Consider the following 14952-nt stretch of genomic DNA (forward strand, 5'->3'; position numbering starts at 1 on the left):
AGCTTGAGAGCGAACAGCGCCGTGTTTGTGTGGTGGAAGTGAGTACAACAATCTGTGGCTGTGAGAGCAGTATGGTTTTCCCCGGGTTCATGCTGACACTCACTCTGTTCCCAGGAGACAGAGGAGATCCTGGCGGACACGCTGAAGGTGGAGGTTTTCCGTCAGACGATAGCGGAGCAGGTCCTCGTCGGCTCGTACTGCGCGTTCAGCAACCAGGGAGGCCTCGTCCACCCGAAGACGTCGATAGAAGATCAGGACGAGCTGTCGTCGCTGCTGCAGGTGCCCCTGGTGGTGAGTGCAGCCCGCACGCCGTCACGTGAACTCGACGGGACGAGACGCATTGTAATTTTTGTCACCGGCTTCCTGTTCAGGCGGGCACGGTGAACCGGGGCAGCGAGGTCATCGCGGCGGGGATGGTGGTCAACGACTGGAGCGCGTTCTGCGGCCTGGACACGACCAGCACAGAGCTGTCGGTCATCGAGAGCGTGTTCAGACTCGGTGACACGGCGCAGCCCTCCGCCATCGCCACCAGCATGAGGGACTCGCTGATCGACAGGTAACGCACAAACACACCTGTACTCACACGACAGCGAGGGCTGGTCCTGCGCGCTTGAAGCAGGATCACTGCCTGCAGCTGTTCCTGCCTCTGAGGGACAGTAACTCTGATTCTGGAGCTCGCAGGTGGAAATGAGGTGACATGTAAACCTTGTCGTCTGACCTTCCTCCTCTCTGCTCTGTTTCCCATCAGCATGGCGTAGACCCGCCTCCCGTTTTCCTGCCATCGAGGAGCTCTGCTGCCTGAAGCTCTGCCGCCGGACTTCATTTCTGCACCTCACACTTCTCCTTCCACACAACACGACTCCCTTTAACTCCAACAGCCTCCTTCTGTTTCTCCTTTCGTACTTCCAACACCTTTTTCCCGGGTAGAGTAAAACATCCTGGCAGCTGAAACGGTTTCACAGGACCGGGGACGGGCAGAGAGGGAAATAATAACCCCGTGGTTACACAGTGACGATGTGCACCTGTGCTGGATGTGATTATTGACCCTGATGCTTCAGGTACAGAACGGCTCGATTAGTCTCTTAAAGTCAGTCAGAACACATTTGTATGATGTGTTTCTGTGCACTTACTCTGAAATGATTTCTGACGGTAACGATGAGAACGCAGTGTAATTAGCAAACACAGGAAACGCAGAGATGGATGTTCTTCCTCAGACTGTGTGACGAGACAAACTAGACACGGAGGAAGTTTCTTAATGTCTTGTGTGTCTTGTATAAAAAATAAAGCCCATCATCTTTTTATCTGTTTGCTGCTTTTTCTGTTTCTCCTTTCAAAAACTCACAGTGAGGATTGACCTCACAGCTGCAAAACCTCCATAAGAGGTTTGTAGGAAGCCGGATATGATGTGCAGCTCCTGGAGTGCATGGAAGTAAGATTGTTTTAGAGGGCAAAGCTCCAAGAAGTCGAAGCTTTTCCCTCTAAAACGAATCTGGTGACCCTCAGGAGGGACTCCACCCTCAGTTTGGATAAAATTGTCTAACAGGAAATGAGGGCGAGATTTTATTTCTGCACAATGATTGCTTCTGTTTTTTTAATACTTGGACTCACTACAACACACGAAGGTTTCTCAACAATGTTTGCAGATTTTTTCTTTCCTTCTCTAAAGTTTTCAGGAGTTTCGGTGAATTCTGACCTGAGGTGTTTACACCTGCAGCAGCAGACTGTCCAGCCTGAACCCTCAGAGCAGCTCGTTGTTCTATGATACCTTTCTGGTTTGTAGAGGTTCACACATTCACCTGATTCAATCCCAGGAGGAGCGTCTGGTGTAAAAATCTGCTGCATCAAACATGGAGCCCCCTGCTGTGGTGACCCTTTGTAGCCCTTTCAGCACGTCTAATGAAGCCATGCACAGCGTTCCCTTTATAATATGAAAACTGTGAGTGGGAGGACCTCGAAGTGCAGACAGGTTAGTTTTTCCCAGCTTTTTTGAGCCTCTGGGAATGTTCACAGTATGAGGCCAAATTCTGACTCTGGTGGGAACTTCCCTCTGTACAGAGCCCCCCCTGCAGGCTTAATGGTGACATCTTGAGCAGTTTATTATCATTATCAGTAGTTTGCTGTTACTTAGAGATGATGTGTTTTTCCACTCGTCTCTTTAGTTGTGCAGATGGTTTCATGAGGTTTGTACCTGCAGCTCATGTGTGAGAGGATGAATGTTACAAACACTTTTTCAGCCAAACAAAATGTTTCAGACGATTCTGTTGCATCACTCCTAAAGGTGTCAGGTTTCTTGAAGTTCATCTGACGATGTCAGTGTTTCCCCGAAGCTGCTCTGAAGTCAAACTAAGTGGTCCTAATGAGCACCATGACATCACAGCTGTGTCGCTGGAAGATGTAAATAGGGCTGGGCTATATCATACCGTTCACGGTAATACCGGTGTAATTTTGGGCAACGATAGGAAAATGAAATATCGCGATAGAATATGGGTAAAAAGCGCATGCGCAGTGCCTTTGTTTACATACGCACATTGCGGCGACGCAGAAGGAGAAGAGCGAAAGCTGATCGTAAAATGAAACTTTTTTTATTTTATTTTTTTATTAGTAATATAAACATACAAACAAAATGCACCATATATTACAGATTCAGAGAACAGATATTTCTTACATATTAGCAACTTTCATACATAGTGAAAATAAAATATAAAGATGGGGTCACATAATTTAACAGATTATTAACTCACTAAATCAAAATCTCCCATAAAGGAAACAAAAAAGCAGCCTTTTTCTTTTTAACTAAAGTCAAAGATTTAACCAACTGGTTTAAGTCGTTTTTCCAGTAAGCTTCGTAAAATGAAACTGATGAACCAAAACTGGTTTGTAAAAATGCTGCAGCTTCACTGGTGTGGAACTGGTTTAGCTTTCGTCCGTCAGATACACAACGAAGCACTATTTTTGGTAGCGCATGCTAGCGGGCCGGTATTACCGTATTGTTTGGAAAATACGGCGCACTTAAAATCAGTCCTTTGATTTTTCGTCGACAGAGCCCCTTATAATCCCGTGTGCCTTATGTATGAACTCTGGTTGTGTTTACTGACCTCGAAACGGTTTTATGTGCACGGCGCTCGAAAATCTGTCAGATGTTTCAGTACGACTTTGCTGAGCTACGAAGCCGCACCGCTTGATGGATTGTCGGAGCATTACGGCATCGTAGGCGGAGTGATACGTACTGAGCTTCAACATAATGTTACAGTGTTGTGTGTGTATAAGCTCTTTTTAAGTTCTGTGGATATTAAACATGGTTATGCTGAGGATGTGTCGGCCAGTTTCCACTGAAATGTCTTTTGGTTAAACTGTCAGCGAGGAATTTGCACTGTTACATTTTTATATAACTTTAATGCAGATAAAAAACAGCTGCTTGTTTAAGTGGAAATACATTGATGTGTTTTTTGCACTAATAAAGTTGTGGAGTTGTAAAGTATTTTGTCTGGTGTCAATTATATTGTCAGTTATATCGTTATCGCAAATTTTTAAATGTATATCGTGATAAATATTTTTGGTCATATCGCCCTGGTCTAGATGTAAACATCGCTTTAAAGGAGGCTCTGAAGCGAGGAGGGCACCACAGCGACTCATCTGCCTCCACCTCCTCCTGTCTCAGCTCATCCATCGCACTGACCCTCTGCATGTCCTCCTTCACTACATCCACGAACCTCCTCTGAACAGCTCCACCCTCTCCAAACCATCACAGCAGGTCTCAGCACCATCTTCTAAACCTTCCTTTTCACTCTTGCTCCTCTCCTTCTGTCACAAATAACCCCTGATACTTTTGTGGACTTTTCTTTGGCTTTTAGAAATCTGGTACAAAGCAAAGACAGCACATCTCTCCTGTCTGAGCTCAGCTGCTTTGACTGACTGTAAAATAGACAATGTGTTTTTAAAGCCTCAGTTAAAGCCTCAGCGCCATTATATACCACAGGGTCGCTCTGCTGTTGTCCCCAGACTCTGGAATAGTCCAACAATTAAGTCAAAGCAGGTGGAAACAGGTGTTGAGGAACTTAAAATGACAGAAGTGAAACATGGTTTTTGTCCTTTGTGGATGTTTTCTTGAGGATGGGTGGGAGTCAGACATGTCAGGATTACTTGACTATTAAGGGTAACTTTCCACAGCTGTGACAGGTTTAATTATAAACGGTGCTTCTGTGTAAATAGTCAGTGGCTGCTGAGCCAGGAGACAAGAACAGAGCTTCACGAGATGAAGTGAACTGTAAAAATCAGACAAAGGATGTAAAAAGTAGAGTTCAGTGTCTGACGAAGGAGTGGAGGATGAGTAGTCCTGCTGATACCAAACCAGAGTCAGAGTAAACACAGTCAGACGACAGAGTACTGATGTTTCTGCCAGAAAGCAAAGAAAACTTCTCAGGCTACTTCAGGTGAAACACAGACTTCACAGCACGAAAGCAGCGAGATGGTTTCAACACCCGCACAAGACGAGCCTCCAAACTTCTGCACCAAAGTGACGAGACCAGAACTGAACTTTGAGCTGAGTCAGCACAGGCTGGAACAAAGCAGGGAGGTGCAGCATGTTATCAGACACTGCTGCTGGACGAGCCGCAGTCCTCGGCCTGAAAGCTGCACGTAGTTCGACACTGATCCAAAGCACGCAGCCGAGTCGACCCTTCAGTCGCTGGATCTCAGTACGATGGAGACAACCCAGGACCTGCAGGCGAGTTCTCCCACTTGAGAAACTGATGCACAACTATCGCACAAACCTTTGAAGGAGTGTCGTCTCATCATTTATTGCTACAGTCAGGTCCACAGTTTGGTGTCCAAAAACAGTTTCTATAGTCTTGCCTCTGAACACCATCGCAGTCAGCAGACCTCTGAAAACGACTTCACACAACAAAGCAGAAAAAAGCCGAGTCATCATTTTAAAGGCAACTTTTTATTTATTTATTGGCAAATAATTTGAATTAGGTTGTAGCAACGCATCTATGTACACCCTCAGTACAGTGACAACGTCAGAAAGCCTAAAGAAACACACACTCTGTAATACAGCTCGATTATACGATCCTTTAAACGAACACGGGTCTTTTTTTTTTCAGTTTCAAACATATTTTCACTTACTTTCAGTTTTTGGTTTGGGAGACATCAAAAAGGACTAAATGGAAACAATACAATCACATCCAGAGCTTAAAATCAACGAACATTTATAAAAAAAAAGGAAAGTAAAACATGCAGGTTCGTAGTGCAGAACTTTTTTTGTCAGTGAATTCCTGTTAAAGACGGAAACGAGGAGCAGATACAAAAAGAGAGTTGTTATACAGCAATTACTAAAAAAACCTACACCAAGTCTTTTTTTATATATTTGTATTAATCGATGTGCAAAAGAAGCTCATTCAGATCCTACATTAAATACATTTATTATGTGAATGCTACCGTGGTGTTGTTACAGGGAGGAGGCGCCGCCGCAGCGCCTCAGCGTGTCAAAACAAAAGCATAACAGCCTCCCGCCGTGTCTCCCTACTCTGAGTGTCTTCGGGACCTCGCGCCGTTGTGCTTACGGGGTCGTGAATGAAGACAGACGATATGAACGGCGAGTGTTTTTCAGCGTTAGTGTCAGGAGAAATATTGCACATGGAAAATTACTGTGAATGCTAACAGCTCGATGAGGATCACAGTAATCTTGAGCCCGATTGTCAGCCGATGGTTGGCCAGCGGCGGCGCGCTGAGCTTCGGCTGACAGGAAACAAACTGGGAGCTACAAACACAAACTAAACTACGTTTCAAACAACAAAAAAACAGATTCAAAATGAGTTTAAAAAGGAAAAAATGAAACTTCTCAGACTCTAATCTTCTAGCTTACACATCTGCTGATGCACTGATCAGCTTTGACTCCTTCAGGCTACACCCTGACCTCCGCCTGCCTGGTTTCAAGTTTGATACGTGTGTAGCGTAACGGAGGAAAAACCGATCGGTTAATCAATCACGCATCATCGAGACATCGTTTAAAAACTTCTTTATCACTAGTCGGTTTGTGTCACCCTTTCAAAATAAGAGAACTCAGCCTGTGGGGGGCCAACAGAAGAAGGGAGGAAAATCCGATCGGATTTTTTTTTGAAGGAGACACAGGATATTCTCTGGGTTTCGGAGCTACTGGCTGACCAAAGTGAAGAAGGTGCTCGACTACAACAGAGAGAAAGAGAGGGGGGTGGGGGAGAAAAGGCGCTGCTGGAGGCGGAGTTTCTGGTCGTCCGCCCTTTCTTCTCTCACAGCACCCGAGGACGTCCCCGCTCTCCCTCCCTAGCAGCGGCCGAAGGTCTCCTGCGAGGCGTAGACCATGTAGAGGAAGCCGTCCTCGTCTCTCTCCTGCTCGTAGATCTCAGAGATGGACGTAGACACCGACACCATGCTGTGCTGGTTGACCAGCAGGAAGAAGGCCTGCGTGGGGTTCAGCTGCAGTCGGCGCCTGGAGGAGGGAGGAGGGAGGATTATGGTGCTGCTGCTACAGGATCGCCAACACTCAGTTTGTTATGACAGAGGTACGACAGACGAATCAGGGCAGGTCACAGATTTACAAAAAAAGGAAAAAGTTTCAGACGTTAAAGGAAACGTCAACAGTCAACGCAACTTTTCAAGGCTGAATTATGAGCGTTTACAGTGAAGTGGAAAATTTATCCACCCATCACTTCACTTTAAAGGTCAAGCTGGAGATAAGATCAGTTATCTGAACTCCTGCAACTGACATATCCTTCAGCCCTACAGTGGGTCACAGAGGTGTAACCAGTGGGTGTGGCTTCACCTCTGCAGCAGGAATAGAAGTGAAGCTGGGAGATGAAATGATCTCTGCGGGTTTTCCAACACTCGACTGTTTTTTCCAGCTGTGGCAGCGCCTCCTGCTGCTGCTGTTTCATAGAGACTGAGGGTTCAGAGGGTCGTACTACGGAGCGCGGTTAATGGCTCGCTGAGCGGTGCTGAGGTCAGAGATTTCTGTTTCATGAAAGCGGCTCTCCTTTCACCTGGCTAAATCACCATGGTAACTGATGCTGAGCACACCACCTGGTCAGCAGCAGGTTGTGTTCATAGTTTGGGTTCCTGACACGATGTACGAGGCACCGCCGTATAAAACGTCTACATTCTTGCCTCTGAATGACACGACCACAGCCGCCGGGCATAAAGCGCACACTTTAATCCCCGCCTTCCTCTCCCATCCGCTCGGCTCAAAATAAAGAGCGCCTAAAATCACTTAGAATTGATTGAGAAGTCGATCACGTGAGTCCTGAGAAGGTCCAGGATGAGCGAGCGCATTTTTCTAAAGGTCTTACATCGGCCGCCCGGCTCTCTGCGCATTGATTTTAATATCCTTTTATGTTCGTTTAGAGCTTTTAATCACCAAGCAGCAGCCGATTCACCGAAGGCTGAACCACAGATCACTTTCACCATCGATTCATCCGCTGATTATTTTTAAGATTAATTTTGTCCATAAAAGTCTCCAGTTAGTGAATTATTACTCAAACTTGCTGGTTATCATTTCCAAGACTCTTTAATCAAAAAACCTGCACATACTGAGTCTGCATCAGGAGCAGCTTCACACACCTGAGCTGCAGGTAATCAGCTGTTTTCTCTTATCTGTGGCTTCTGGCTCTTTGATGAACCCATCTGACACTTCTGACTTTGTTCTGCTCGGTCCTTCGCACAGCTTCGCATCACACATGAAGTGTTTCACCAGCAGAGCTTTTAGGCTGCAGACTCTTATTTTGAAAATTAACAGGCTATATGCTGTTCCTGTGTTGGACCTGTCGTCATCTGCGGGGCTTCGGGCAGCACAACATTACAGTGAAATGAAGAGCCGTTCTTTCCTGAGCAGAGTCTCAGAGGAGATCGTCGAGGACCTCCCCGCTGCACCAAACCCCTACAGCGCCCCCCCTTGGGTGGTGGGCCCACTGGGGTGCACCAAGCCTTCTTTAGGCTAAGCCCAGCTGTGGCTCCAGGGTGAGATCCTGGTGACCTTGTCCTGGGTGGAGTACACTGCACGCTTGATATTTTAGTCATCACAGGATCTCACACCGCGGCTGAGACACAAACGTGTGCTGAGCACTGAACTGAACCCTGCTTCATTACAGAAACTCTGACGGAGCTTTTTCTAAACTCTGAGGATGTTGAATCGAGGAACACTTCTGCATTATCATTTTTCACCTCCCTCCTCTTTCATTTTCCACCCTCAGCCTTCACTTTAGAGGCCAACGCTTTCATCTTGTACAAACTCCAGCACGCTGACCATCTGTAAATCCACTGGTGCACGACGGACCTACAGCTAATTCACTCTTATGGCTGATTGACATTAAAAAGATCTTATTTCTGCCTCCTCAGCATTTGGATGATAATTATTACCAGTGGCCTCACAAACCACAGATATATTATGGTTTATTATATGTCTTTACTGCTGGACTGTAAATTTTTTAATTTATTGGCCCATTATTCTGTGAACAGAATGAGCCTCTCCTCCTCATCAGGCAAACTGAACTGTGCCAGATCCACCGACCTGAAACTGCAGTAAATGTATTTTAAACACTACAGACTACAATGCACGCTCACTGACAGCTGCACACATGCCAGCTAATAACCTGCAGTGCTGATGCTGGTGCAGCTCTGCTTACCTGATGATTTTGACCAGCTCGCTCATGTTGACGTGGTCCGGTACCAGGAACTTGGTCTTGTCCAAAACGGGTAACTGTTTCTCTCCCTTATACCGTTCAATGATCACCTGCAGGCACAAAGCACACAGACGAGTGTCACTAAGACAAAACCTGCCCTACAAACATAGACTGTATACAAAAGATGCACACGGCCACCATGAAGTCTCTGATTGGTTTAAGTTCTGCTCTGTAGGCTTGATTTTAGCATTTTAGCTGCTGCCATGTTCTTTAAAACTACACATGACCGTATTTGAACTGAACCTCAGACTTCTAGTCTAAGCATGTCGGACATTTTAACGTGTTCTTTCTAATGGCCAGCAGAGGGCGACTCCCCTGTTTGTCGCGCTTGCTAGCCTCAAGTCTGTCTAAAGAAAACACAATGTTCATTTTGTAAACAACAGTTGCACTTCGCTTGCAGACAGTAAAGATGGAAAACACTCTGCTTTGAAGTTTCAGAAATAGGACTCAACAACAGGTCACATGACGTTAATCATGTCCATCTTTTATGTACAGTCTGTGGTTGAAACCTGATTTTCTGGGAGTCTGTGAGCTGTAAGACTTTGAGGTAATTATTTAAAGTCACATCTGAAATTTTAGCTCACAAAGACAAAATTTACAAAACTTGATTTCAGATTAAAACCTGTTCTGGGAAATATGATCTAAATCTTTAAATATAATCTCGGACTGGAAGACATTTTTAGTACAAGGTCAACTGTGGACCGAAGCATCACATCGATCGCTCTGAAGTGGAGACTGGTTTGATTCGCTGCTTTCAGACACTGCACCCTCTGCTTCCTGCACTCCGGTAACCTGCGGTTCATCCCAGTGGAATCATCTTTATTTCCACTAACAAAGCTCAGTGAAGTGTGGTGTGATTCAGTGTGAAGCAGCTTACGGGGATCTTGTTGGGGTGCTGCTCGCGGATCTGCTGGACCTCTTTGCACCGGTCAGCTGTGGAGAAAAGACACAAATGGTCACAAAAACAAAGTTCATTTCTTGTTCAGTCGAACCAGGAACCATCCTCGCTCTTATTTTGAAAGTCCAGCCAATGACAACCAGCTAACTCTGACTTCATGTCTGCTTCCCTACAGTGAGGCTGGACATGTGGGTGTTGCCTCGAGTCCTGTAATCAGACAGACTCCAGCTCTACCAGCTGGTGATGGCAGCCATCCGTCACCTCTGTAGGGTCAGTTTAACCAGAACCTGCTTCATGTGCCGCTGCGCTGAGCTCACCAAGGATACTGTGGCCATGATGGTGAGTTCATCAGCGGGGCAGCTGGTTCCTGCTCTGTTGTGCTCCAGGATTCTCCTGGCTCAGTATGAGCTTTTATGAATGCACTGCACACATAAGCACGAATTCATTTATTATCTAATAGAATGTGACTCTGTGGAAAACACTGGATATTTTCATTATCTGTATTATTTAAAGTTCTCTCCTCTCCAGATGGAGACTGAGTTTGTGTTTTGTCAGAAAATCCACAAGACGTGACAAATGTTGCGTTCCAGATGAGGGAAAAATGGAACCGCAGCTCTACAAGGCTACAAGTTTGTGTCCTCGCTGCATCCCTGTTGTGTACTCTAACCTCCTGCTTCCTCGCCATATTGTAACGTTTCATTTCTAGTGTGATGTGTGAATGCATTCAGAGATCACAGAGCTGTTTAGTGCAGTGCAGAGAGCCATTCCCCCACACAGCTGCAACAATTAGTCAGTGAACAACACTGTTGTTAACTGGGAGACAACGAACCAGCGACTGAAAGATCATTTTAGTCGGTTTTCAGGTAAAGACTCCTTAAAGCTTCTTAAAAGTGATGAAAACAAATGACATGAGAGTAAACTAGGTGTAGTCAGAGAGGATCTGTTTAACCACGTGGTTAATTAGCATCAGTCTCTTTGGCTTCTTCTTTCACATTAAGTCTCTTTTATTTTCGAGGCAGAACTCTGGCGTTTGCATCTCTTCACAGCTTTGCATATTATTATTATGTTAAACGTCTCCTTTAATGCCCACAGGCTTTCCTTTCAGTACCCATTTCAAGCTTTGCAATGTTTTTTTCTTTTTTTTACTGCCTCACTATCTAATTTTACAGCATGCTGCCCTCTCTGAACCTCCTACTGGCCTATTTCAGAAAAACTGCTTTTCCTTTTTCAAATACCGGCCGGGTTCAAAGCTCAGGTGGCTCAGAGCAGCAGCAGCTGAGTGTGAATGGCTCCTTTGTTTCAGTGTGGAGGTGTTTATTGGAAGCCAGCTACAGTCCTGCTCCAGGTTCTGCAAGATCACCTGTCTTTAGTTTGAATGTAAATATTCGTCCTCACTTGGCTCCTGGAGAGAGTCACACCTCTAAGATCAGGCTTCACATTTTCCTTTCTGATCAGCTTTATGAAGTTAGGGCTGGATCAGGTGACCCCGAACGATCAGCCTCGACTATACTTTTCACGTCCACGAGGACACAAGTGCAAGAAATTTTGGTATCAGACGGTGATCGTTGATTTTTTGTGATCGTGAAGACTCGTCCACAGAGAATTTGCATTACAATGCACCAACTACCATGCACCCCAGGCAGCGGCACAACAGTAAGATTACTCAGCCGTTGTGCTTCCAGCTGTCCGTGTCAGCAACTGAATACAAACCAAGGCTGAAGTCTGTCTTTATTAATCACATCTTCTTCTTTCTTCTTCTACCATCAAATTTCAGGAAGAGGATGCTGAAATAATGATACACCCTTTTCTTAATGGCTAGCAGAGGGCGACTCATCTGGTCGCAGATTTGCAGAGGTTCATGGGAAAACGACCTGCTCCCTTGCTGTGACCTCAGTAAACTCTTTCCTGTTGATAGGCTCAATCCAAACGCTCAGCTCAGGGCTTCATAACAGGATTTATGATGCTGCAGTCGCGACGCCCGTCTTCAGTAATGTTTACACTGAAATCTTAGTCGTCCGAGAGCGACTCTTTAATGAAGCGTTTAAATATTTGCTGAGTGACTTTTTTGAAAACATTATTGTATCTGCTGCAATGAACAGACGACTGGCTGTTCTCTCTTCTGTGGTTTGCTTTGCCTTCCATCAAAAGGTGGAGGCAGATGGCTGCTTCTCCCTGAGAATGGTATCTTCCCGTTAAATGGGTGTTCATTCTCCCCACTGTCGCCATGTGCAGTTCACGGGAGATCCTCTGATTGTTGGGGTTCTGGGGGTGTTTACCCTAACATGAACTGGTGCTATATGAATAAAAGTGAACTGGAAAACGTATTATAGTAACTCCAAGTGTGGTAAACATGTCCCCTGTTGTGTAACACTTCTGTAATGTGTGTCAGTGTGACACAATTCAAACAGCTGCTAAACAAACAGCACGCACAGGTCTACGAGAGCGGCTGAAAGCAGGTTATAAGCACAGAGCAGAAGGCGGTGAATGCAGCGTTTCTTGCATCTCTGCTTCTCTGTAAATGGAAAGATTATGCAACGAGCCGGACTCCGGGCTCCTCCCTGCCCGGCTCTGGGGGGCTGTCTCTCGACCTCATATTTCAACATAAATCGCTGAACACGTGTGTTGGGATAATGTGTCAGCACATGTTGTTTTTCCTTTCAGCAAACACAGACCAGTGAGGTGATCCGGCCGTGTAAACGGAGGCCTAGCTGGCTGCGAGCTAGCCGGACAGTGACCCAGATGGCCCTTTAACACCTCTCGGCCCGGAGGCTGCTGCCTCACACAGTAAAAACGGGATTTTCACCTTTGATTCGCAAGTAAAGAAATACTCTGTTAGCCTACCCACCCTAGCTCCCGGACACTTGTAGCAGCTACAGTAACACAGCACCGACACCCTTTCACTGCACTTTAAATACAAAGAGCTGAGCTAGGCGGCTAATGGGCTAGCAGCTCAGCGGCTGTTTGCAGGCACTTAAGCCCGCTAAATAACACCATCCCCGGGGCTTTCTTACCAAATGTCCTCCTTTGTTTGAAGGGTCTGTCGGACGGCATCTCGGTCCCGGTTATTAAACAGTTATACACAAATGAATAACGCAGTAGTTACAGCCAACAGCGCAGGTCCGTCTCTTCGGTTCGAGTCTCTGGTTCGTCTGAAGCCAAAACAGCTCCGGACAAACAAAGACAGTAAACCGAGCCTCTGACGTCACCCGCTGCATTTAAAGGGGCCGTGCATCGATCCCTGAACCCAGAGAGCAGCTTTGCATTCACGTTAACAGAAGTGCAAAGTTTAACTAGTTATACAAACCAGCCCGTGATTCACACGGTGGTTTAGAGTTTAACACGACACAGCAGCGTTTTCATTTTGTACTGAGAGGAAATGATGAAAGGTTCGTGAATCAGCTGTAATGTCAGGCTGTGTTTTGCTTCAGCAGGGGCGTTCCTAGGTTTGTTTTAAATGAGGTGGGGGGGATGGGGTGTCTCAGTGATCTCTGATGGTTTTGTTTGTGTTCATTGACATTTTCATATACTTTTCATCAGCTGTGTTGATTTTATCCATTATTCTCCATCTATGATGATCTTCATCTCGTTGTGATTATGACTATTTTGTGTTCACTCGCTGTTATTTTTGGATGTTTTTTACTTTGTTTTTACTTTGTTCCTTTGATGACTGTTTATAAAGAGATATGTGCTGTAGTGGAACGTAACTCAAGTACTTTACTAAAGTTTTAAAAGTTAGAATATAAAACCCCAATTAAACAATAAAATAAAATAGAATAAAATGTAAATTTGAAATAAAGAATGCAATCATTTGCAGATCTCATAAACTCGTACTTTATTCGTCCATGGGAGATGAGCAATGAAAGGCTGGGAAAGTGAGCGGTACTAAAAACACAGCTGGAGGAACATTTAGCATGTCTGTGAGTCACTGGCAATAGATCAGTAATATGTTTGGGTATAAAACAGCATTTAGGGAGGCAGAGGTTTACCTGCAACAGAAACTGCATCATAAAAACGTGGAACATTTTCAGAATGTTGCTCCTGATGTAACATTTGAAAACACTGAATATCTCCTCATCTAGAATACATGATATCACTGAAAGATTCTGAGAATCTGGAGAAATCTTTTTGTGTGAGGAACAAGGCTCGGAACATTTTTTCAGTTAAACCATATGACATGTTTTCTATCTTCTACTGTACAGAAAAAATGGGTTTATTAGATCTGCAAATCATTGTATTTTACAGTTTCCCAGCTTTTCTGGAACTGAGGTCATGGTTGAAGTCAAAATATTTTTATGTTGCTTTTGACTTTTCTTCCGTTATATTTTAGACGCAAATATTTTACTTTGTACTGTGTACAAAGCAGTGTGTAAGAAACGAATCTTGTAGCTGAAGATGATTTTAAAGCGATGCACAAAAAAATGAAAGGACTGTGAAATGTGAAAATGATTGCTTTTAGCAAACGCATCAGCTGAAACCTACCAGCTGACTCTGCAGTTCTTCTCTGCAGTGATCTGTCAGACATGAAGACTGAAACACGGCCTCAGAGTCCTGAAATCAAATCTTTGGCAGAACAACAGCAGCAGACTTTTAACTTCCAGAGGTTGAAAAACAGCTTTTTTTAAACTCTTGTTTTGAGGCACATCGAAGCATTTTTAAACCAGATGTAATTGCTGACTCTACACATGCACTCATGTCCTGTTATTTTCAATAATGATTCAACATTAGTGTCCCTCCTACGTTGTAACCCTAACACCAAGCATCATTCAGCTGCTGCTTTTCTGCTGGGTTGTTTTTGGATGTTTTTCCTTGAGGTGACACGTCGACCTCTTTTTGTCTCCTGACTGTGTAACCAAGCAACTGGATGATATTTCAAGTAGTTTTATCTGCTTCCTCCTTTTTACCAAAACACTCAAATGAAGCCCTCTTAGCTGATGATAGATGCACGAGTCTCTTATTGAACAAGAAAAACAAACAAACCCAAAAAGCAGTAACGAGACAAAGACACGGGACAGTTTTCAATTGTTATATTTCTTAATTGTTACAAATGAACAAACTTGACGAGAGAGCAGGGACGTGTTTGTAGTGTCGCTCTCTGCTCACAGGTGAAATACTGCTCCTTAACATTTTAACCATCAAAACAATAAATAACAATCTGCAGTTTTCCTTTAAGGTGAGCTAAATAAAACAAAGCACGTCCTTCGTTCTGCCTCGTATACTGGACCTGCAGACCAGCGTGCTCTGCTCCAGTCATGTGTCTGCGACTTCACTGGTTACTCGTGTATTGGCGTGCACGTCTGGCTGCTTGCTACACAACGGTGACATGAGACGCGTGCACACACACGC

The 14952-nt window shown here is 44.9% G+C and overlaps 2 protein-coding genes across 2 annotated transcripts in view; one reads left to right on the forward strand and one right to left on the reverse strand.

Moving 5' to 3' along the window:
* Positions 1 to 1301, forward strand: part of eif6 (eukaryotic translation initiation factor 6) — a gene marked incomplete at its 5' end in the record, with an annotated part of 3677 nt that extends 2376 nt beyond the window's left edge. The window contains 3 exons of the mRNA XM_005740910.1: positions 115 to 291; positions 372 to 556; positions 749 to 1301. Coding sequence (XP_005740967.1) covers positions 115 to 291; positions 372 to 556; positions 749 to 758 — 372 coding nt within the window. The remainder of the gene's footprint in view (positions 1 to 114; positions 292 to 371; positions 557 to 748) is intronic.
* Positions 1302 to 5524: 4223 nt separating this feature from the next.
* Positions 5525 to 12807, reverse strand: map1lc3a (microtubule-associated protein 1 light chain 3 alpha). Its single transcript, XM_005740893.1, has 4 exons — positions 12621 to 12807; positions 9589 to 9644; positions 8655 to 8761; positions 5525 to 6466 (listed from the first exon to the last, which is right to left on the reverse strand). Exons 1-4 carry the CDS (start codon positions 12658 to 12660, stop codon positions 6301 to 6303), a joined length of 369 nt encoding a protein of 122 aa, XP_005740950.1. The 5' UTR covers positions 12661 to 12807; the 3' UTR covers positions 5525 to 6300.
* Positions 12808 to 14952: the final 2145 nt, after the last annotated feature.

Source organism: Pundamilia nyererei, unplaced genomic scaffold, assembly GCF_000239375.1.
Source record: "Pundamilia nyererei isolate P.nyererei 1_Seehausen unplaced genomic scaffold, PunNye1.0 scaffold00105, whole genome shotgun sequence".
Taxonomy (NCBI): domain Eukaryota; kingdom Metazoa; phylum Chordata; class Actinopteri; order Cichliformes; family Cichlidae; genus Pundamilia; species Pundamilia nyererei.